General features: G+C 45.5%; 1 protein-coding gene across 1 annotated transcript; it reads right to left on the bottom strand.

Moving 5' to 3' along the window:
• Window positions 1-1,056: 1,056 nt before the first annotated feature.
• LOC139373384 (cilia- and flagella-associated protein 44) lies at window positions 1,057-23,769 on the bottom strand. The gene is made up of 35 exons (XM_071113834.1): window positions 23,727-23,769; window positions 23,248-23,340; window positions 22,779-22,962; window positions 22,495-22,657; window positions 22,307-22,409; window positions 21,961-22,177; window positions 21,651-21,765; window positions 21,361-21,525; window positions 21,064-21,219; window positions 20,824-20,871; window positions 20,628-20,727; window positions 20,430-20,524; window positions 16,820-17,029; window positions 16,544-16,654; window positions 16,304-16,456; window positions 15,766-15,987; window positions 15,062-15,204; window positions 13,160-13,439; window positions 12,975-13,030; window positions 12,669-12,831; window positions 12,370-12,500; window positions 12,073-12,275; window positions 11,826-11,991; window positions 11,544-11,721; window positions 9,830-10,071; window positions 9,326-9,539; window positions 8,216-8,419; window positions 6,341-6,536; window positions 6,135-6,248; window positions 5,878-6,008; window positions 5,473-5,589; window positions 4,987-5,188; window positions 4,670-4,830; window positions 4,436-4,570; window positions 1,057-1,334 (listed from the first exon to the last, which is right to left on the bottom strand). The coding sequence occupies exons 1-35, from the start codon at window positions 23,767-23,769 to the stop codon at window positions 1,059-1,061; spliced, it is 5,490 nt and encodes a 1,829-aa protein (XP_070969935.1). The 3' UTR covers window positions 1,057-1,058.
• Window positions 23,770-24,094: the final 325 nt, after the last annotated feature.

Raw genomic sequence — 24,094 nt, 5'->3', positions numbered from 1 at the left:
GTAGGAGGAGGTTGTTTTCTTAAATGGAGAATTACAACAAACAGGTAGGAAAGTGATATCAGGGACACACAGAAAATCTTAAATTAAATAAATACAATGAACATGAAAAAAAACTTTGAATTTAACTAGAACTATAAAATTAAATATTTTATGGCTCATATTTTATCGTGGAAGTTGATGAATAACACCCGGCGACCTGGCAATCCACCGAAGTGTTCAAAATGCATAGAATTCCCTTCCAAAATCCATATGTTTGTATTTTTAAAGTAATGGACACCTGACCTTATATTTAAAGCCTTTTGGAATGCACACTTTACACTAAATAAGAAGTGCTATTTCTTTGGGACAGAAAAGGCACCTCATGTTAGGAATGGCCCACTGGTGTTATGTTACTGATGATTTGTTGCCACAGTTTCTACTGTTGTGGCTAGATGAAGTAGGCCTACAGCTCCATTTAGTGGTTGTGTCGGGGACAAGTCGTTGACAACTAGCATTATAGCGAAGCCTAACCGTTTCCTAACATTATCCTCATTCACCTAACCTGCTATGTTAATTTACATAACCTGCTGCTTTAGTTCTCCTAACCTGCCACGTTAGTTATCCTAACTTGCTGTGGCGAAAAATCATCAGTATCACCACACCGGTACTTCGATAAGGTTCAAATTGCATTGGAAAACAAATTGTCATGGTCTGAGTAGAGACAAATCCTCAGTTCTATGTGCAAGTTGGTTGAAATCTTCAACATAATAGAATAGATCATTTTTTGTCCATTGGTGGGAACAGAAATGTGTCTTCTGCCCTTCCCAACACTCCCAGAGCAGATTGGCATAAGGAGCTATATACCACAAAAGAAGACCATTAAGTCAATCAAATCTAACAAGTTTATTCTCTGAAAGGTCTTGTTTACAGCTAGGTATAAGTACGTGTGTGTGAGGAAGAGGGGGGAGCAGTGTGGGACAGGTGAGCAAAAATACAGTATGAGAGGTATTAATGTTAATGTATGAATGTGTTATCTTTGTATAATATGTGTGGGTATTATCAATGTGAGTGTTTAGGCTCTATTCCACCCCCTGGCTGGTGGTGGATGGATGCCCCCCTCCCAGTTTGAAGTGTCTGTTGAGCCTCTCTGGGTTGGTACGGGTGGAGCGGGATGGGGCGTCGGGCAGGGGGGGCAATGGGGCCTGGCTGGGGGGCAGGATGTGACCCCCCTTTCTGGACAGGATGTTGATCTCCTGGCGGAGGGCGTTTGCCTCCTGAGCTTGACTCTGGACCAGCTGGTACAGCCTCTGCCTCTCGTCCTCCTCAGCATGCCGACGGCCCTGGAACTGGGTACCCTGACACACACACACGGCATGTGACTTTCAAGTTTGGGAAGCACATTTTTACCATACAAAATGCACCTTTTATAATATAGCATTCCATGTATCATTGCATTTGCAGATTTATGTAATATAGCCCACGATTACGAATGTGATGACTAGATTGGATAGTCATAATTTTGGCTAATAATGTAATGCAATCACTGTTCTAAAACAAATACAGTTCAATGCATGGCTGAGTGCGTACTGGCGTAGAGCAGGGATCATCAACTAAATTCAGCTGCAGGACGATTTAAAAAAAAACAATTGATTGAGCAGACAGATGGTCAGGGGGCCGGAACATAATTACAAGTAAGTTGTCGACTGCAAATTGACCGCAAGAGGCCCAAATAGATATACTATTTGACTAAAACATAATCATTTCAAACCTTGCTTAGATCTGTATATGATCACATACAGTATATCTATCTATCTATTATGCGTGGGAATACTTTGGAACAGATTTCCAAAATGAAAACCACTTAGACTGATTTGCTGTTGTTTTTACAGTCCTTTATGTCCAACAATAAAATCGCCAGTTGGGGAACCCTGGCGTAGAGTATAGGCCTAGGCTATATCAGATATGTTTCTTCTTCTTTCTTTGAAGGGGAAAAATGTGCCCTTTTATGAACACATTTTATGCAATACTACTACACGTTTTATAACTGGAGACATTAGCAGAATGTCTCCAAAAATTACAGGGTAGCCTACTCTGCTGACACTAACAAACAGATCAATAAAAATGACGTTGTCTGATCCATATAATAGGCCTATGAGAAGGGTAGACAAATACAATGTCACTATTATTCATTGCATGCAATGACTACATCAAGCTTGTGACTCTACATTTGTTGGATGCATTTGCTGTATGTTTTGGTTGTGTTTCAGATTATTTTGTGCCCAATAGAAATTCATAGTAAATAATGTATTGTGTCTTTTCCGACTGTAGGCTATGCGATTTAAAACAATCCCCAGGCTATTTTTTTAAAGAAGCTTGGACACACTGTGTCCAAATCATGCTTTCTGGTGTAGGAGCCTATTTTGGCAATTTAATTAAATTTACTTTAGGGGAATCTTAGCTATATGCGCCGTCTATGCACAGAAGGACACACACACACACACACGTACACACACACGCTGTTATTTACTCCATATAAACATGTCATATCATTCATACACACTATCATGTAAGCACTTTTTTTTACCCCCTTTTTCTCCCCAATTTCATGATATCCAATTGGTAGTTACAGTCTTGCTCATCGCTACAACTCCCATACGGACTCGGGAGAGGCGAAGGTCGAGAGCCATGCGTCCTCCAAAACACGACCCAACCAAGCCGCACTGCTTCATGACACAATGCCCGCTTAACCCGGAAGCCAGCCACGCCAATGTGTCGGAGGAAACACCGAACACCTGGCGACCGTGTCAGCATGCACTGCGCCCGACCCACCACAGGAGTCGCTAGTGCGTGATGGGACAAGGACATCCCTACTAGAGGTCGACCGATTAATCGGAATGGCCGATTAATTAGGGCCGATTTTAACATTTTCATAACAATCGGAAATCGGTATTTTTGGGCGCCGATTTCCGATTATTATTTTTTTAAATAAAGTTTTTTATACCTTTTTATTTAACTAGGCAAGTCAGTTAGATTTTCACCTTGTCAGCTCAGGGGTTTCAATCTTGCAACCGCACAGTTAACTAGTCCAACGCTCTAACCATTGCACTCCACGAGTAGCCTGCCTGTTACACAAATGCAGTAGAAGCCAAGGTAAATTGCTAGCTAGCATTAAACTTATCTCATAAAAAACAATCAATCATAATCACTAGTTATAACTACTAATCCAGTTTAGCAGGAAATATTAACCAGGTGAAATTGTGTCATTTCTCTTGCGTTCATTGCACGCAGAGTCAGGGTATATGCAACAGTTTGGGCTGCCTGGCTAATTGCGAACTAATTTGCCAGAATTTTGCGTAATTGACATACATTGAAGGTTGTGCAATGTAACAAGAATATTTAGACTTAGGGATGCCACCCGTTAGATAAAATACAGAACGGTTCCGTATTTCACTGAAATAATTAAACGTTTTGTTTTCGAAATGATAGTTTCCAGTTCTAGTTTTATGACTTCAAGCCTATCAGCCTAATGGCTGGTGTAACCAATGTGAAATGGCTAGCTAGTTAGCTGGGTGTGCGCTAATACTGTTTCAAACGTCACTCGCTTTTAGATTTGGAGTAGTTATTCCCCTTGCGCTGCAAGGGCCGCGGCTTTTGTGGAGCGATGGATAACGATGTTTCGAGTGTGGCTGTTGTCGATGTGTTCCTGGTTCGAGCCCAGGTAGGGGCGAGGAGGGGACGGACGCTATACTGTTACACACACTGGCAATACTATAGTGCCTATAAGAACATCCAATAGTCAAAGGTATATGAAATACAAATGGTATAGAGAGAAATAGTCCTATAAATACTATATTAACTACAACCTAAAACCTCTTACCTTGGAATATTGAAGTCTCATGTTAAAAGGAACCACCAACTTTCATATGTTCTCATGAGCAAGGAACTTAAACTTAAGCTTTTTTACATGGCACATATTACTTTCTTCTCCAACACTTTGTTTTTGCATTATTTAAACCAAATTGAACATGTTTCATTATTTATTTGAGGCTAAATTGATTTTATTGATGTTTTATATTAAGTTAAAATAAGTGTTAATTCAGTATTGTTGTAATTGTCATTATTACAAATAAAATAAAATATAAAAATTGACCGATTAATCGATATCGGCTTTTTTGGTCCTCCAATAATCGGTATCGGCGTTGAGAAATCATAATCGGTCGACCTCTAATCCCTACCGTCCAAACCCTCCCCTAACCCGGACGACGCTGGGCCAATTGTGAGCCGCCCCATGGGTCTCCCGGGCGCGGCCAGCTGCGACAGAGCCTGGACTCTAACCAGGATCTCTAGTGGCACAGCTAGCAACTGCGATGCAGTGCCTTAGACCACTGCGCCACTCGGGAGAAATAAAAGCACTTTCGAAATGATGAAAAACCACACTCTTTGAAACACACAGTACCATCCTGCTCTGCCTGGTGTTGAGTTTGTCCTCCATTTCTTTCTTCTGGCTCAGCAGGCTGTTCATACTGAGGAGACGCTCGGTGTGATGCCTTGTCACCTCTGTCACCGCATGACGGGCCTCTGTCACTTTCATCTGACACACACACACACACACGTATCATAAACAAAGCACCTTTGTTTGTGTGTGTGTATCATAAACAAACACCTTACTCACACATACACACTGCCATACCTCCCACTGTCTGACCTCCTGTGTGTAAGCGGCCTCTCGGACTCTGCTATCCTGTCTCATCTCCTCCAGGTTTCTGTTGCCAGACAGAGTCTGTAAGGCTTCCAGGTCCACTAGCTTCCCAAACTTCATCAGCATCAGCTGCTCACAGCGCGCCTCCAGACCTACACACACACACACACACACACACACAGTTTACTGTAAACAAGGCATGTCTAACATGCACTGGAAGCAATCGTGATCTGCATCTTATTTTGAACTGAAGGATCGGTTTTTCACATTTTCTCCACAGTTTTGTGCCCCTAGTCCCCTCAGCCTACTCTGTATCTTGGCCTCCATGTCCTTGCGGTCGTGAATGAGCTGGACGTGTTGCTGCCTGGCCTGTCTGTAGAGGTCTCTCTGTTCACTCTTCTCCACCTGCAGTTCTTTAATCCTCTCCTGTAGTCCTCCCAATGCCACTGTGTTCAGCACCAGTGCTGGGGCCAGGCTGCACGGTACCACCCCATTGCTCACAAACTCTATCTGGTACACAGAGGGAGAAATCATTTGTTTTTGTTTTTTTGAATATGAGTTGTTGACTTAGTTTTGTTACTTATATTGACCACTAATAACTAAAGGCATGATGACATGTGATGATGTACGAGTGAACAAGGACAGTCATGTTTCTTACAAACGTGTTCCCTCAAATCCTCTCCTCCCTTCTCTTTGACGTTTTGAGGAGGCGAGGAAAGGACAGGGGGAAAGGATGCCAGGAATTGAGGCAAGACAATTGAGACACCCAGAAAGAGAGCGACATCTCTCCTCACCTGGTGCAGTCTGAGGGGAACCACCACATCCAGCTCATTGAGCTTCTGTTGTTTCTCTCTGTTGAACAGCTCCAGGTCTCCCTCTGCTGCTTTCAGACTGCCATGAACCACTTTTTCCTACATCACACAATCACAATACAGACTGGATGAAGATTAAATGAATGTCAAGAAAGACAGAAAAGAAGACAGAAATACACTAAGGAGGTGTTGAGAACTAGCATGATGAGTGGTCAACAAGAAAAGCTTTGGGAGTGGAGGATGAGATGAAAAAACAGGAGTGAAGTAGACAAAGGGGGAACAGTGGATAATGACAAGATGGAGTGGTTAACTGGGAAACGGAATGTATGGAGATAAAGAGAGGAGAAATGGAAGTAGAAGATCGGAAAGGGGTCAAAAAATGTGTACCTTCTTGACGAGGGAGTCACACTCCTTCCTCAGGTTGTCTGCAGTCTTCCTCTCCTCCACTAGCAGCTCCTCAAGGTCCAGACGACGCTCACGGAGCTGCACCGTGTTCTCAAACAGCTCTGAGTTACAGTCTGGGGGAACACACACAAAGACATACAGACAGGTAGACAAAGACAGAGTGCATATCTGTGGCTAAATAATGGAGTACAATGTGGTGTATAACTGAGAATACTGTAAGGTGAATGGTAACGACTGACTTGGGGGGCAGACGCTGTCATCCAGAGGACCACCGCTCTCTGAGCCACTGTCATCCTCATCCTCATCCCAGTCAGACTCTTCATCAGAATCTTCATCACTGTCCTCCTGCTCCTCTGGTAGAAAACAACAGGATGAGCTGGGCTGATCAACCATACACTAAACACTCACGCACACAATCACACTTTCAGATGGGTCCAGGACTAACCGTCATCTCCAGCCTTTTCTTTCTTCTTGACGCGTTTAATCTTCTTCTTGAAGACCCTGGTGAGGAAGTCAGCAAACTTGTTGTTCTCCCCTAGAGAGGCCTGGAAGGTGGCAGCTATGGCCCTCTCTCTCTCCTGGAGCTTGGAGATGTCCCTCCGCTTCAGCTCCAGTGCCTGCTTACACTCCTCCAACTTAGACTGAGGAGAGAGATGGGATGATGGTAATATGGAATACAGAGACACACACACCCCTTCCTTCCCACCTACAGTGCCTTGCGAAAGTATTCGGCCCCCTTGAACTTTGCGACCTTTTGCCACATTTCAGGCTTCAAACATAAAGATATAAAACTGTATTTTTTTTGTGAAGAATCAATAACAAGTGGGACACAATCATGAAGTGGAACGACATTTATTGGATATTTCAAACTTTTTTAACAAATCAAAAACTGAAAAATTGGGCGTGCAAAATTATTCAGCCCCCTTAAGTTAATACTTTGTAGCGCCACCTTTTGCTGCGATTACAGCTGTAAGTCGCTTGGGGTATGTCTCTATCAGTTTTGCACATCGAGAGACTGAAATGTTTTCCCATTCCTCCTTGCAAAACAGCTCGAGCTCAGTGAGGTTGGATGGAGAGCATTTGTGAACAGCAGTTTTCAGTTCTTTCCACAGATTTTCGATTGGATTCAGGTCTGGACTTTGACTTGGCCATTCTAACACCTGGATATGTTTATTTTTGAACCATTCCATTGTAGATTTTGCTTTATGTTTTGGATCATTGTCTTGTTGGAAGACAAATCTCTGTCCCAGTCTCAGGTCTTTTGCAGACTCCATCAGGTTTTCTTCCAGAATGGTCCTGTATTTGGCTCCATCCATCTTCCCATCAATTTTAACCATCTTCCCTGTCCCTGCTGAAGAAAAGCAGGCCCAAACCATGATGCTGCCACCACCATGTTTGACAGTGGGGATGGTGTGTTCAGCTGTGTTGCTTTTACGCCAAACATAACGCCAAAAAGTTCAATTTTGGTTTTATCTGACCAGAGCACCTTCTTCCACATGTTTGGTGTGTCTCCCAGGTGGCTTGTGGCAAACTTTAAACGATACTTTTTATGGATATCTTTAAATGGCTTTCTTCTTGCCACTCTTCCATAAAGGCCAGATTTGTGCAATATACGACTGATTGTTGTCCTATGGACAGAGTCTCCCACCTCAGCTGTAGATCTCTGCAGTTCATCCAGAGTGATCATGGGCCTCTTGGCTGCATCTCTGATCAGTCTTCTCCTTGTATGAGCTGAAAGTTGAGGGACGGCCAGGTCTTGGTAGATTTGCAGTGGTCTGATACTCCTTCCATTTCAATATTATCGCTTGCACAGTGCTCCTTGGGATATTTAAAGCTTGGGAAATCTTTTTGTATTCAAATCCGGCTTTAAACTTCTTCACAACAGTATCTCGGACCTGCCTGGTGTGTTCCTTGTTCTTCATGATGCTCTCTGCGCTTTTAACGGACCTCTGAGACTATCACAGTGCAGGTGCATTTATACGGAGACTTGATTACACACAGGTGGATTGTATTTATCATCATTAGTCATTTAGGTCAACATTGGATCATTCAGAGATCCTCACTGAACTTCTGGAGGGAGTTTGCTGCACTGAAAGTAAAGGGGCTGAATAATTTTGCACGCCCAATTTTTCAGTTTTTGATTTGTTAAAAAAGTTTGAAATATCAAATAAATGTCGTTCCACTTCATGATTATGTCCCACTTGTTGTTGATTCTTCACAAAAAAATACAGTTTTATATCTTTATGTTTGAAGCCTGAAATGTGGCAAAAGGTCGCAAAGTTCAAGGGGGCCGAATACTTTCGCAAGGCACTGTAGGTACCCTGAGGTCTTCCTCTTCTTCCACGCAGGCATTGAGTCTCTCCTGCAAGGAGTTCTCTCTCTTCTCAAACTCTTTGAGCAGCAGCAGCTCCTGGAACAGGGTGACATGGCGCAGGTCAGCCAGCTTCATCTGGATGTCTAGACACAGCTTCTCGTGACGCAGCAGGCACAGCTCCGCATCAAACTGCCACATTGACGACGACATCTGAGAGGAGAGGAAGGGAAGGGAGGGAGAGAAATAAGGGAGGAAGGGAAGGGAGGGAGGGAGAGAAATAAGGGAGGGAGGGATGGAGGGAGGGAGAGAAATAAGGGAGAGGGGGATGGAGGGAGGGAGAGAAATAAGGGAGGGAGGGATGGAGGGAGGGAGAGAAATAAGGGAGAGGGGGATGGAGGGAGGGAGAGAAATAAGGGAGAGGGGGATGGAGGGAGGGAGAGAAATAAGGGAGAGGGGGAGGGAGGGAGGGAGAGAAATAAGGGAGAGGGGGATGGAGGGAGGGAGAGAAATAAGGGAGAGGGGGATGGAGGGAGGGAGAGAAATAAGGGAGGGAGGGATGGAGGAAGGGAGAGAAATAAGGGAGGGAGGGATGGAGGGAGGGAGAGAAATAAGGGAGAGGGGGATGGAGGGAGGGAGAGAAATAAGGGAGAGGGGGAGTGAGGGAGGGAGAGAAATAAGGGAGGGAGGGATGGAGGGAGGGAGAGAAATAAGGGAGGGAGGGATGGAGGGAGGGAGAGAAATAAGGGAGGGAGGGATGGAGGGAGGGAGAGAAATAAGGGAGAGGGGGATGGAGGGAGGGAGAGAAATAAGGGAGAGGGGGAGTGAGGGAGGGAGAGAAATAAGGGAGGGAGGGATGGAGGGAGGGAGAGAAATAAGGGAGGGAGGGATGGAGGGAGGGAGAGAAATAAGGGAGAGGGGGATGGAGGGAGGGAGAGAAATAAGGGAGAGGGGGATGGAGGGAGGGAGAGAAATAAGGGAGAGGGGGATGGAGAGAAATAAGGGAGAGGGGAAGAATGAGTTGGCTTGGTTTCAGTTGACAATTTGATGCCAGAGCCTGGATGTTGCATTGAGGGCCTTTGCATCCCACCTGGAAAGTAAACTATTGGAAAGGCTGACCTGTTCCAGCAGGGATTCCTCTTCATACAGCAGCCTGATCTCCTCCACCTCCCTCATCTCCTCCTCCAGCTCGGTCACCCCAGATTCCTCCACCTCCCTCTCTCTCATATCTGCAGGTGTATGGCAGGGTGTCTCCTCCTGTTTTTCTAGCTCTGCCTCCAGCTGTTCCAGCAGAGTCTGCCCCCCCTCTAGTTCCTGGCCACGAGTACAGGCCCTGTGTGTAGGATTGGCATAATAATCATTATCTCTGAATTATTAGGGGGGGTGGGGGGGGTAGGCAATGTTTAATGTGATAGTCGTTAGTTACTGTATGTTTCTATAATATTTCATTTTAAAATCACTCATTTTAAATATTTAGTATTTTTGGGACAAAAATCTGTTGGATCAGACTGACTTTTAGACTTAGGAACGTGATAACTGTTTTTAATCAATGATCTGTAATTGATGAGTTATTATGAACCTACAGTAAGTTCTGCTCCGGTCCCAGTCCCAGGCCAGACCTACCTCTGAGCCCTCAGGGCCCCGTAGCGCTGCAGGGTGGTGCGGGTGTAGCGTAGCTTCGTCTCAGGGGTCTCCTCGGGCAGCAGGGAGGGCAGGGTTGGGGCAGGGCTGCAGAAATGAGGCGCTAGGCGCTCCTGGACAGCCTGTAGCTGCTGGGCCTGGGAGCGCAGGCGTGACACGAGGCTCACCTTAGTGTCCCTTAGGGCCATTATGCGACTGTTCATCTGCGTCTTCCTCTCATGGATCTGACAGACACAGAGGGACAAACATACAGTGGGGCAAAAAAGTATTTAGTCAGCCACCAATTGTGCAAGTTCTCCCACTTAAAAAATGAGAGAGGCCTGTAATTTATCATAGGTACACTTCAACTATGACAGACAAAATGAGAAAAAAAATCCAGAAAATCACATTGTAGGATTTTTTTATGAATGTATTTGTAAATTATGGTGGAAAATAAGTATTTCGTCAATAACAAAAGTTTCTCAATACTTTGTTATATACCCTTTGTTGGCAATGACAGAGGTCAAACGTTTTCTGTAAGTCTTCACAAGGTTTTCACACACTGTTGCTGGTATTTTGGCCCATTCCTCCATGCAGATCTCCTCTAGAGCAGTGATGTTTTGGGGCTGTTGCTGGGCAACACAGACTTTCAACTCCCTCCAAAGATGTTCTATGGGGTTGAGATCTGGAGACTGGCTAGGCCACTCCAGGACCTTGAAATGCTTCTTACGAAGCCACTCCTTCGTTGCCCGGGCGGTGTGTTTGGGATCATTGTCATGCTGAAAGACCCAGCCACGTTTCATCTTCAATGCCCTTGCTGATGGAAGGAGGTTTTCACTCAAAATCTCACGATACATGGCCCCATTCATTCTTTCCTTTACACGGATCAGTCGTCCTGGTCCCTTTGCAGAAAAACAGCCCCAAAGCATGATGTTTCCACCCCAAAGCTTCACAGTAGGTATGGTGTTCTTTGGATGCAACTCAGCATTCTTTGTCCTCCAAACACGACGAGTTGAGTTTTTACCATTTTGGTTTCATCTGACCATATGACATTCTCCCAATCTTCTTCTGGACCATCCAAATGCTCTCTAGCAAACTTCAGACGGGCCTGGAGATGTACTGGCTTAAGCAGGGGGACACGTCTGGCACTGCAGGATTTGAGTCCCTGGCGGCGTAGTGTGTTACTGATGGTAAGCTTTGTTACTTTGGTCCCAGCTCTCTGCAGGTCATTCACTAGGTCCCCCCGTGTGGTTCTGGGATTTTTGCTCACCGTTCTTGTGATCATTTTGACCCCACGGGGTGAGATCTTGCGTGGAGCCCCAGTTCGAGGGAGATTATCAGTGGTCTTGTATGTCTTCCATTTCCTAATAATTGCTCCCACAGTTGATTTCTTCAAACCAAGCTGCTTACCTATTGCCGATTCAGTCTTCCCAGCCTGGTGCAGGTCTACAATTTTGTTTCTGGTGTCCTTTGACAGCTCTTTGGTCTTGGCCATAGTGGAGTTTGGAGTGTGACTGTTTGAGGTTGTTGACAGGTGTCTTTTATACTGATAACAAGTTCAAACAGGTGCCATTAATACAGGTAACGAGTGGAGGACATATAGTTTGGGTGGGGGTCAGGTACAGAGGTCGCCAGGTCTATTAGTGTATTACATATAGTAGTACGTTTGGTTTTGAATGGTAAAGATTGAGAGAAAGTGTGAGACGTAACCTAGTACCTTCTCCTCTAAGTGGACCAGCTGAGCTCTCTTCTTCTCTGCGTTCATCCTCAGGTGTTCTGGGACCGTAAAGTCTTTGGCAGTCTTCAGCTTGAAGTCACCCATGTTCTCCGTAGCCAATCGGATGGCTCGCACATCTTCCGGATCCTCACAGTTCTCATTGGGCTTTGTGGCATACCTAAGCAGTCACATTGAGATACAGTCATGTAGGGAAGAGTGAGGACAGAAATTCTGAAACGGAGACAAGAAACTTCAACAGAGGCCAAATGATAACAGACTCACAGTTCAGCCCACTCTTTCCTCCTCTTCTCTATCTTAACTCGGGCCCGCTCTGCCTTCTCCGTAGCCTTGCGGAGTTTCTCTGCCTGGCGGCCAGCCAGCTTGCTGCCCCCTGGACGCACCACATGGGGCGCCATAACAGCCTCCTCACCCAGGTCCTCCTGGTCCGCTGGCCAGGGACACACACATTATGATATGGTAGGTAAAACACACACACACACACATTCTCTCTCTCTCCCCGCTCTCCTACCTGTGATGTTGGAACTGTCTTTGCCGGCCTCGGCTTTGTTCCTCCAACGTTCTTGCCCCACTGTCCCCGGGCCCCCCACCCTTCCCCTCTGTTTCAGCTCGTGGAACCTCTGGGACAGTGCCAGCAGACGATAGGTGGAGATCCTGTGGTCACTCTGGAACGCTACCACAGTAACTGTGTCCGACTCAAGAGAATCCCAGAACCTGGAAGAGCCAGTGGGCAAATCTGAAATGTCAACCCATTCCCTAAGCGCACTACCAGGTGAAAGTGCAGATTGATTGGTTGCTGGTTAAGTACCTCTCCTGTAGTTTCTGGAGTCCGATGCGGTGGCGTTCCTCCTCCCAGGCCAGCTCCTTCCTGGCCTCTCTCACCCTCTGGGCCGTCATCCTCTCAGTCTCCTCACGGAACCGCCAGTCCAGCTCCAACTCCTACACATACACACTAGATTCTCTTGGGCTGTGGCCAGAAACATGCTACAATTTATTAGGTTTATCACAGAAACATTCAAATGCTTTTTGGTTGGTTATGATACTAAACACTTCGGGACGAAGGGGTGGATTTGGGTTGCAGGGGTGTATGGGTTTGTGAGTGTGTACCGTGCGGTGCAAGCGGACGTGTTCGGGCAGACCCTGGTTCTTCTCCAGTAGCTGTTTGAACTGGTTCTGCAGCTCGGCCAGCATCTTACGTCTCTCCACCTTCCTCATCTCAGCCTCCCGACGCATACGGTCCATTTCCAACTTCTGCTTAGACGTCTCAATGCTACAGAGAGGGAAGTGGAGGAGGGAGAGAAATAGAGGGGGAGAAAGAGAGGGATGTGTGACAGAGGGGTAGCGAGCGAGGGGCTGGTTTGCCTTTAGCCAGGTGTGCATTTGTATGAGTTTGTCTCTAGGTTTCTTCCTCACCTGTATGCCGACGGGTCTTCAATATCTTGGGCCACACCCTCCATTTCAACGCCGACCTGTTTCACCAACAACACACACAGGCAACCACAGAACTGGCACTCACCTATGTGTTATTCATGAGGTTATTGTCCCACTCGTTTCCTCCATCCCTCTATTCTACCCTCCCTTCCCTGACCCCCACTGACCCGTGGTGAGGGGACTTTGGCCTTGCTGCACTGCAGGGCTTTAAGCAGGTCCTCCTGGGGCAGTAGGCTGAAGGAGAAGATGTTGCCATCCTCCCCTGTCGTCAGGACAAATTGGTCGTCAAAGCTACAGCGCAGCTGGCGCAGCTGTCCATACTGGTTGTCATGGACGCTGAGGGCCCAGAAGGCCTGCATGGATGTGAGGTGGAAGTCAGGTGGCTGCAGAGGGTAGGCCCGGACACTGCCTGACTGCATGCCACACAGCAACAGCTGCCTGCTTGAGCTGGGACAGAGAGAGACCACAACAACCTGTCAACATATACAGTCGTATGAAAAAGTTTGGACACCCCTCTGAGGCTGCATAATAATTTACTCTGTCGTCACAGAAAATGATCACAGTGGCATGCCATTCATTTTCTAATAAAAGCTGAGTACTGGGGTATTGTCCAGACAAATATTTTTAGCGTAGCAATATTAAGTTGTATGAAATTAAATCAGATGTGAAAAATAGGCTATGCAAAAATGTGGGCACCCTTGTCTTTCTGTTGATTTGAATACCTGTAACTACTTAGCACTGATTAATTGGAACACACAATTGGTTTGGTGAGCTCATTAAACCTTGAACTTCATAGACAAGTGCATCCAATCATGAGAAAAGGTATTTAAGGTGGCCAATTGCAAGTTGTTGTTCTCTTTGACTCTCCTCTGAAGAGTGGCAACATGGGGGCCTCAAAACAACTCTCAAATGACCTGAAAATAAAGATTGTTCAACATTATGGTTTAGAGGAAGGCTACAAAAATCTATCGCTGAGATTTAAGCTGTCAGTGTCCACTGTGAGGAACATAGTGAGGAAATGGAAGACCACAGGCACAGTTCTTGTTAAGGCCAGAAGTGGCAGGCCAAGTAAAATATCGGAGAGGTGAAGGATGGTGAGAACGGTCAAAAACAGCCCACAGACCACCTCCAAAGACCTACAACATCATCTTGCTGCAGATGGTGTCAATGTGCATCGTTCAACAATTCAGCGCACTTTGCACAAGGAGAAGCTGTATGGGATAGTGATGCGGAAGAAGCCTTTTCTGCACACACGCCACAAACAGAGTCGCTTGAGGTATGCAAACGCACATTTGGACAAGCCAGCTTCATTTTGGAATAAGGTGCTGTGGACTGATGAAACAAAGATTGAGTTATCTGGTCATAACAAGGGACGTTATGCATGGCGGAAAAAGATCACAGCGTTCCAAGAAAAACACTTGCTACCCACAGTACAATTTGGTGGGGGTTTCATCATGCTGTGGGGCTGTGTGGCTACTGGGAATCTTGTTAAAGTTGAGGGTCGCATGGATTCCACTCAATATCAGCAGATTCTTGGGAATAATGTTGAAGAATCAGTCACAAAGTTGAAGTTACGTCGGGGCTGGATATTTCAACAAGACAACGACCCAAAACACTGCTCAAAATCTTGTAAGGAGGAATGGTCCAAAATATCTTCATCCAGAATCCAGACACTCATTAGAGGCTATGGGAAGCGTCTAGAGGCTGTTATTTTAGCAAAAGGAGGCTATTCTAGATATTGATGTGATTTTTCTATTGGGGTGCCCAAAGTTATGCACCTGTCTAATTTTGTTTTGATGCATATTGCACATTTTCTGTTAATCCAATAAACCTCATTCACTACTGAAATATTACTTTGTCCATCAGTTATTTGATAGATCAAAATTAAATTGCTGATCCAAACACCCAATTATTTATGAATGGAAATTGTCAGGGGTGCCCAAACTTTTTCATACGACTGTACACACATTAACAGAACATCTACAAACCTCTGCAGTTACAACATTACAGAACACAATACAGACACACTGATACAGAAAACGTCAGCCATCAGTTGTGTAGTCCCTTACCTGAAGGTGATGGTGCAGATGGGGTCCTCGTCTGTATTCTGGACAGGCAGGAAGGTGAACGGTTCATCCCTGCGCTGTAACAGGTCCTCACCCTGCTGCTCGGAAAACTTACAGTGGTACAGGAACCCCGAATCATAGCCTCCCTGAGAGAGATATGGAGAGAGAGCCTGGTTTTCACCCCGCTCCTCCGCACACTCCACCGGCTTCCAGGCGAAGACTCATCCACGACAAGACCATTGTACTTGCCTACGGAGCTGCAAGAGGACTTGCCCCTCCCTACCTTCAGGCTATGCTCAAACCCTACACCCTGACCCGAGTAGCTCTTCTCTGATCTGGCACGCCAATGGTGGAACCAGCTTCCCCCTGAAGCTAGGACAGCAGAGTCCCTGCCCATCTTCCGAAAACATCTGAAACCCTACCTCTTCAAAGAGTATCTTAAATAATCCCACAGAACCCCTCCTCACCCCCCACAAAAATAAATAATTACCTTTTGTGAACTAACACTAGCACTTTACTTTTTCCCTCCCTTCTAGCACTGACTTTGCTACTTTATTGAGGAAAAATGTATTTACTATGACTGAGATATGTGGTTGTCCCACCTAGCTGTAAGTCGCTCTGGATAAGAGCATCTGCTAAATGACTAAAATGTAAATGTGCAATGTAGAGAGAGCGAGATATGGCCCTGTTAATGTGTGTGTATGTACCATGGAGAGCCAGAAGGCCCCAGGAAGAGAGTAGAAGCCACAGCAGAGAGGGCTGGGGGGGTCAGGGGTGTAAAGAGGGGGCAGCTCTTCCTCCTCCTCTACCTCCTGCAGCTCTTCCTCAGTGGGCTCAATGCCCTCCTCCTTGGCTTTCTTCAGCTGTGCTTCTCTCTCCTTCTGCTTCTTCTCCTTCAGAGCCTGCCTGCGCGCAATCTCCTCCTCCCGCTGAAATACACACACTCACAGTTACACACCCATGCCAGAGTTGAACCAAAAGAGCTGTCCACAAAGCAGATAACAGACAGATATAATGTGAGCGTGCTTATGTACGTTTCCTACTAAGTATGATGTGTATGCTTCTGTGTAAACTGTGTTTTTTACCTAGACAGATTTTATGTGATGTGTATGTTTTATTGATTCTATGGAACCCATGACTCCTTGGAAAACAGTGGCAAGTGTTACTGAGTGGACTATCCTGGATAAATAAATAAAATTAAAATGTGTTTACAGTACAGTTGTTCCCAGACAGTGAGGGCCAGACCTTGATGTGTGACTTGATGCTGCTGAAGGTGAAGTTTCTTGTGGGGAGGCCAGAGATGTGGTAGGTGGTGCCGTGGTTCTGGGCCTCTGGGTCTGGAGACTGGACCTCCACTACATGACCACTCCTACACAGGACCAGCAGGGTGTTTTTGCCCTGAACACACACACACAGAAGGGTTCTAACTAGACTCACGTGCCATTGCCTTGCATACATTTGTCACTGATCTGGGATCAGACTTACATGTGACTGGGGGGACCACTCCAGCCCCTGTACAGGTCCTGGTACTGTGACAAACCCAATGGGGTCATACCTGTCCCCCACAGTGAAGAAGAACACAGTGCAGTCCATACTCTAGAGAGAGAAAGAGAGAAGGAGGGATGGTGGAGGGGAGAGGATTATTAATATGTTATTATTCCGATTCAGTTTGTTTTAGGTCTACAAGGGGAGTGTCTATAGAAATTAGCTAAATATTGATTTCACATTGCCCATTGGCCAATATTCTGCGGCCTTCCCTACCCCAGTAGCTAGGATCTCGCCGTTACGTTCATATGCAATGGCTGTCACAGCTGCATTGTGGGGTTTGAAGGCCTGTTTGAGACGGAGCTCGGCATCTCCATAGCGACTGCGCCCGGCAACCACTCGTAAACTCTGGGGGTTGTAGAGCTCCAGCAGACGGACCACCCCGTCCTCAAAGCCCACCACCACCAGCCCTCCACTAGGGTTTACCTACACACACAGGCAAGGGCCACACAGAACAATGTCAACACACGGTACAGTACACAGATAAGCAAAGCAAGTTGAGACCTAGTTGAAGAACACAAGGCACTGCATGAATGATTATGTTACCATATACAGTGCATTCGGAAAGTATTCTGACCCCTTGACCTTATTCACAGCCTTATTCTAAAATTGATTAAATTGTTTTTACCCTCATCAATCTACACACAAAGCAAAAACAGGTTTTTAGAGATTTTTGCAAATGCATAAAATAAATAAAAAAAAAACAGAAATATCACAATTTTACCCCTTTTTCTCCCCAATTTCGTGGTATCCAATTGTTGTAGTAGCTACAACTCCCGTACGGGCTCGGGAGAGACGAAGGCTCACCTTCGCTTGGCACCTGACGCTTGGCATTCAGACTAAAGAGTTCAATCTTGGTTTCATCAGATCAGAGAATCTTGTTTCTCGTTGGTCTGAGAGTCCTTTAGGTGCCTTTTGGCAAACTCCAAGCAGGCCTTTTACTTCTGGCTGGGTGGAGTGCTGCAGAGATGGTTGTCCTTCTGGGCTAGTCATGCGTCCTCCGATACACAACCCAACCAGCCGTACTGCTTCTTAACACAGCGCGCCTCCAACCCGGAAGCCAGCCGCACCAATGTGTCGGAGGCTACACCGTGCACCTGGCAACCTTGGCTAGCGCGCACTGCGCCCGGCCCGCCACAGGAGTCGCTGGTGCGCGATGAGACAAGGAGATCCCTACCGACCAATCCCTCCCTAACCCAGACGACGCTAGGCCAATTGTGCGTCGCCCCACGGACCTCCCGGTCGCGGCCGGTTACGACAGAGCCTGGGCGCGATGGGACTCTGATGGCACAGCTGGCGCTGCAGTACAGCGCCCTTAACCACTGCGCCACCCGGGAGGCCCTAAGTATTCAGACCTTTAACTCAGTACTTTGTTGAAGCACGTTTGGAAGCGATTACAGCCTCGAGTCTTCTTGGGTATGACGCTACAAGCTTGGCACACCTGTTTTTGGGGAGTTTCTCCCATTGTACTCTGCAGACCCTCTCAAGCTCTGTCAGGTTGGATGGGGAGTGTCGATGCACATGCCTGACGCTTGGCATTCAGACTAAAGAGTTCAATCTTGGTTTCATCAGATCAGAGAATCTTGTTTCTCGTTGGTCTGAGAGTCCTTTAGGTGCCTTTTGGCAAACTCCAAGCAGGCAGTCATGTGCCTTTTACTGAGGAGGGGCTTCCGTCTGGCCACTCTACCATAAAGGCCTTATGGGTGGAGTGCTGCAGAGATGGTTGTCCTTCTGGGAGGTTCTCCCATCTCCACAGAGGAACTTAGAGTGACCATCGGGTTCTTGGTCACCTCCCTGACAAGGCCCTTCTCCCCCGATTGCTCAGTTTGGCCTGGTGGCCAGCTCAAGGAAAATTTTTGGTGGTGCCAAACTTCTTCCATTTAAGAATGATGGAGGCCACTGTGTTCTTGGGGACCTTCAATGCTGCAGAAATGATTTTCCTCGACGCAATCCTGTCTCGGCGCTCTACGGACAATTCCTTCAACCCCATGGCTTGTTTTTTGCTCTGACATGCACTGTCAACTGTGGGACCTTATATAGATAGGTGTGCCTTTCCAAATCATGTCCAATCAATTCATTTTACCATTGGTGGACTCCATTCAAGATGTAAAAATATCTCAAGGAAGATCAATGGAAACAGGACGCACCTGAGCTCAATTTTGAATCTCATAGCAAAGTGTCTGAATACTTACAGTTGAAGTCAGAAGTTTACATACACCTTAGCCAAATACATTTAAACTCAGTTTTTCACAATTCCTCACATTTAATCCGAGTAAAAATTCCCTGTCTTAGGTCAGTTAGGATCACTACTTTATTTTAAGGATGTGACGTGTCAGAATAATAGTAGAGAGAAGAATTTATTTCAGCTCTTATTTATTTCATCACACTCCCAGTGGGTCAGAAGTTTAAATACACTCAATTAGTATTTGGTAGCATTGCCTTTAAATTGTTTAACTTGGGTCAAACGTTTCAGGTATCCTTCCACAAGCTTCCCACAATAAATTGGATGAATTTTGGCCCATTCCTCCTGACAGAGCTGTTGAACTGAGTCAGGTTTTGTAGGCCTCGTTGCTCGCACACGATTTTTCAGTTCTGCCCACAAATTTTCTTTAGGATTGAGGTCAGAGCTTTGTGATGGCCACTCAACATGATGCTACCACCCCGTGCTTCAAGGTTGGGACGGTGTTCTTCAGCTTGCAAGCCTCCCCCTTTTTCCTCCAAACATAACGATGGTCATTATGGCCAAACAGTTCTATTTTTGTTTCATCAGACCAGAGGCCATATCTCCAAAAAGTATGATCTTTGTCCCCATGTGTAGTTGCAAAGCGTAGTCCGGCTTTTTTAATGGTGGTTTTGGAGCAGTGGCTTCTTCCTTGCTGAGCGGCCTTTCCGGTTATGTCAATATAGGACTCGTTTTACTGTGGATATTGATACTTTTGTTTCCTCCAGCATCTTCACAAGGTCCTTTGCTGTTGTTCTGGGATTGATTTGCACTTTTTGCACCAAAGTACGTTCATCTCTAGGAGACAGAACACTTCTCTTTCCTGAGAGGTATGATGGCTGCGTGATCCCATGGTGTTTATACTGGCGTAGTGTTGTTTGTACAGATGAACGTGGTACCTTCAGGCATTTGGAAATTGCTCCCAAGGATGAACCAGACTTGTAGAGGTGTACAATTTTTTTTTCTGAAGTCTTGGTTGATTTCTTTTGATTTTCCCATGATGTCAAGCAAAGAGGCACTGAGTTTGAATGTAGGCCTTGAAATACATCCACAGGTACACCTCCAATTGACTCAAATTATGTCAATTAGCCTATCAGAAGCTTCTAAAGCCATGACATTATTTTCTGGAATTTTCCAATATGTTTAAAGGCACAGTCAACTTTGTGTATGTAAACTTCTGACCCACTGGAATTGTGATACAGTGAATTATAAGTTAAATAATCTGTCTGTAAACAATTGTTGGAAAATTACTTATTACTTGTCATGCACAAAGTAGATGTCCTAACCAACTTGCCAAAACTATAGTTTGTTAACAAAAAGTTTGTGGAGTGGTTGAAAAATTAGTTTTAATGACTCCAACCTAAGTGTATGTAAACTTCCGACTTCAACTGTATGTAAATAAGGTATGTTTTACATTTTTAATAAAAGTGCAAAAACTTTTAAAAACTGTTCGCTTTGTCATTTATGGGTATTGTGTGTAGATTGATGAGGGAAAATAAAGATTTTATCCATTTTAGAATAAGGCTTTAATGTAACAAAATGTGGAAAAATTAAAGGGGTCTGAATATTTTCCGAATGCACTGTAGTCAAGTCTCACATACATACCAGGCGTGGCGCCCAGGTCAGTGTTGTTCCACCTTGTTTGTAGCGGCTGGTTGTTAGTTCTTTCTTTGCAAGGAAGTCAAAAATCCTCACTGAGCCTGAGAAAGAGAGGAAGAAAGAGTGTGTGTTTGGAACATATCGACACAAAAATCATGTGTTTCTATAATCTGTGCTGTGTGTACAGTGATAGGCCACTCTCACGGTCTAAAGTGGTGGTGGCCATCAGATGGCTAGTGCTGGACACATCCATTCCCTGGATCACTCCAGCATGGAAGGAGAACAGACACTCTGGGTCCTGGGTCTGTACACACAATATAATGGAGTAATTTAATACAAAACCCAATACACACAGTCCCACATACACACTCAAACACTGTGCTGATGGAAAGAAACTCACAATGTTGGAAAATGAAAGATCCAGTTTCCAGATGCCTCCATTGGAATCCTGGGAAGAGATACATTTGACACGTTATTTAATAAGAAATGATCTTGTTTCTGAGGGAATCCCAAACTTAAACCCATTAACATAACACTACACAGATTCCCATACAGCCCATGGTAACCACCTATGATGGTTGTAAAACTTTAGGCTAAGTGTTGTTGTATGACCCTTGGCCCTTGACCCCTGCCCTCTGACCTGGGCAAACCAGATGAAGGAGTCTGGCAGGCAGCTTTTGACCATGGAGGACAGGCTGACGTTGCGTCCAATCACCATCTCGTTCATGGGCTCAATCTCAAACAGACCGCTGTCATCGTTACAGTCTGCTGTGTCAATGCTCTCAAAGTCCCAGCCCTGCACAGTGTGGAGAAAGATATTACACAGCGAACAATCAACAAAACTGGCCCCAGATCAGTTGTTCAGGCCTGCTTTTTAGGGTTAGCAGAGACCACTTAGACTGAGGCTGAGAGGACTGTATAGTATCTGAAAGGTTACCCTAATGGCTCCATCGGAGCCGATGGTCATGAGCTCCCCCTCGTCCAAAGCAAACTGCTGGATGGTGCCAGCGTGGCACGTCCTGCCCCCCTTACGGCATATCTCTACCTTGATCAGGCCCCCGTCCCACAGCAGCATGTTTCCCCATTCAGACCCCGACACTACCTGGCACCCGGACAGCAGGGATGTGATCAGGACAACATAGAACAAGAGAATATTGCTTTTGGTTTGTGTCAATTTCAATGATGTATGAATAGCAGGAATTTAATGTAAAAAAGCAGTGGACAGACCTTCCCATCAGGCAGCTCCACATAACCCTCGATATCCGTCAGGGCAGTCTTCCCAAACCTTCCCAGAAGCCCTTGCAGTTTGAGACCAGTAAAAGTGCTGGCCATTTTCCAAAACCTGGAAGAATGATTGATGAGAGATCAACTCACATGGTGAATGACACTGTACACATAATAAACCATTTTTGTATTTGTTGTCAATATTTCATGATGAAATCTGTTTTCTCTCCGCCCAGCTTTCTATAAAGTACTTTGTAACAAATGTATAAAAGTGGTAGTACAAATACATTTTGCTCGATTGATTGCTACTAACTTGATGTGTCCAGATCCGGAGGTGGTGAGTTGCCCAGGATTGTCAGGTGAAAAGGTGACCCTGTAGACGTCCTGTGAGAAGGCCTTGCAGCGCAGCATCACCTGTTCATGTCTCCATTCCCACAGGGTCAGCATGTAGTCCGGAGCACTACCCACACTGGCCAGCAGGGTGCCCTCATGGTTAAAGTCCACAAAGCTGTAAGCCTGCCCTGTCCCACCTAACGGATAGGGATTCAAACCAAATGTCTTGATCATTAATAATATTCTTTATACATAGTTTTTTTTTATTAATTTGCAACACCACAAAGGGTGTGAGTGCCTGTGTGCATGTGGTAAAGTTCCCATACCTCTGAGAATGCGGTAGGGTCGTAGTGAGGGATACTCATAGATTACGATGTTGGGCTGGTCTCCCTTCTCTGCCACAGCAAAATACCTATTACTGGGGTGGGCCTGCAGAGAAACACAGTTACCGATGGGGTTATATAGGGTGAATTAAGGTTATCCAGAGCCAGTGTTTCTGTGTGTGTGTGTGTACCATGATGGTGCCGATGCCTCCCCCACTGCAGGAGCGGAGGTAGCGTTGCTCCTTGGTCCGAACATCCAGGAATATGAGCTGGTTTCCAGCCACAAAGGCCAGCGTTCGCTCATCCAGCAGCTGCAGGTTAGCCCTGCGCCCACAGTCATACCCAAAAGAGTGCCTGGAAGAATGTTAATTAAGGTGCAACGCAATACACAAACATAATACCATGAACATAACTGGGTTGTGAAGACTTCTACGCATAAACTCTGGCACATGGCATACACAGTGTTAAAAGATACGTAAGGTGCAGCAGGTTCTCTGGGATCTCCGAGTCTGCAGTGATGACTGGTCTGGAGTACAGCTCGTCATAGTTGTAGTACATGTCCTCAGAGAGTTTCTTCATCCCCATTCGCTCCTCCTCTTCCTCCACAGCATCACTACTCCCACCTGGCTGCTGCTGCACCTGCTCAGAAGCTGCAGGAGCTGAAAAGACAAACTGCTGTCAAACATCAGGTCATGGCCGAGAAGTAGGCACGCCATACTGAAACATTTTGCAGTGGGGGAAAAAAAAGGGTGTTCTTATTGTACAAGTTCCGGTAGTTACCTCCCTGTTTCTAAACGGTCTCTATCTACTGAACACGACCCAGCTCTCTCATGAGGGAGCTACCTATGTGTGGACTCTAGACAGAAAGGTCATAAAGAGAGCAGGACTACCCTGAACTTTGTCTTGTGAAGGGTCCTCTGCTTGTGTATGTGCTTCCTGTGCACCTGCTGATTGGGAAGTTGTGTTGTTCTCTGGAGGTGGCTGAACATTTGAGCTTTCCGTTTCCCCAGAAGCTTTCTGCTTTCCTGTGGGGTCACCTGTCATAAGTACAAGATCAGGAAGATTAAGTGCATCAAAAAAGGCAAATAGGACTTGTAAAACACTTCCAAGAAGAGGCTTAAGTTTATTGATAGTTTACAGACCAAATGTCTTATGTTGACAGGAGTCTTATTTCTATTGACAGTGTGTAACATATAATGCAAATATGCATACTTCATTTAAATGAATGAGCTACAATATTTGAAAATCACCCTAACGTACAGCAGCTAGCAAACAAGCTAGCTAGCTAGAATTGCTCATTCCTTGTGTTAGGGTCAGAGCAGGGTAAATAACTAAATATCTCTTTGATTGTACCTATTAATTTAAATATTAATTTACAGGAGTCAAAATGTATAATTAGTTGAGCTGTGAACTTATATATTACCTTGAAAATTGTCTTCAGCTGGTTGTTTCTCAGAAGAGTCCATCTTCATTTGTAGTTGACTCGTTGCTGGGCAACCCAGGTAGAGGGACTTTGTAATCGCAAAGCATGTTGGTTAATGTAGTCACCCACTCCGACTGAAGCTTTGGGACACGTTCAGGTATGAGGTTAACTCAGAATATATTAATAAATAAATCAGATAGTCTTACATAAAATGTAGACATGTGTTTTTGTTAGTGCCAGCCTATATTAACTGAGTGAGTAGACTACAATCAGTGGTTCAGATTCACAACCTTTTTTAAAAATTGTACCACTAATCACATTTTGTCCTTTCAACGCATACCCCTGAAGTACCCCCTCAATTGCATTTT

This window comes from Oncorhynchus clarkii, chromosome 2 (assembly GCF_045791955.1).
Source record: "Oncorhynchus clarkii lewisi isolate Uvic-CL-2024 chromosome 2, UVic_Ocla_1.0, whole genome shotgun sequence".
NCBI lineage: Eukaryota > Metazoa > Chordata > Actinopteri > Salmoniformes > Salmonidae > Oncorhynchus > Oncorhynchus clarkii.
The sequence above is the reverse complement of the archived record's forward strand: the minus strand, read 5'-3'. Positions and strand labels throughout refer to the sequence as shown.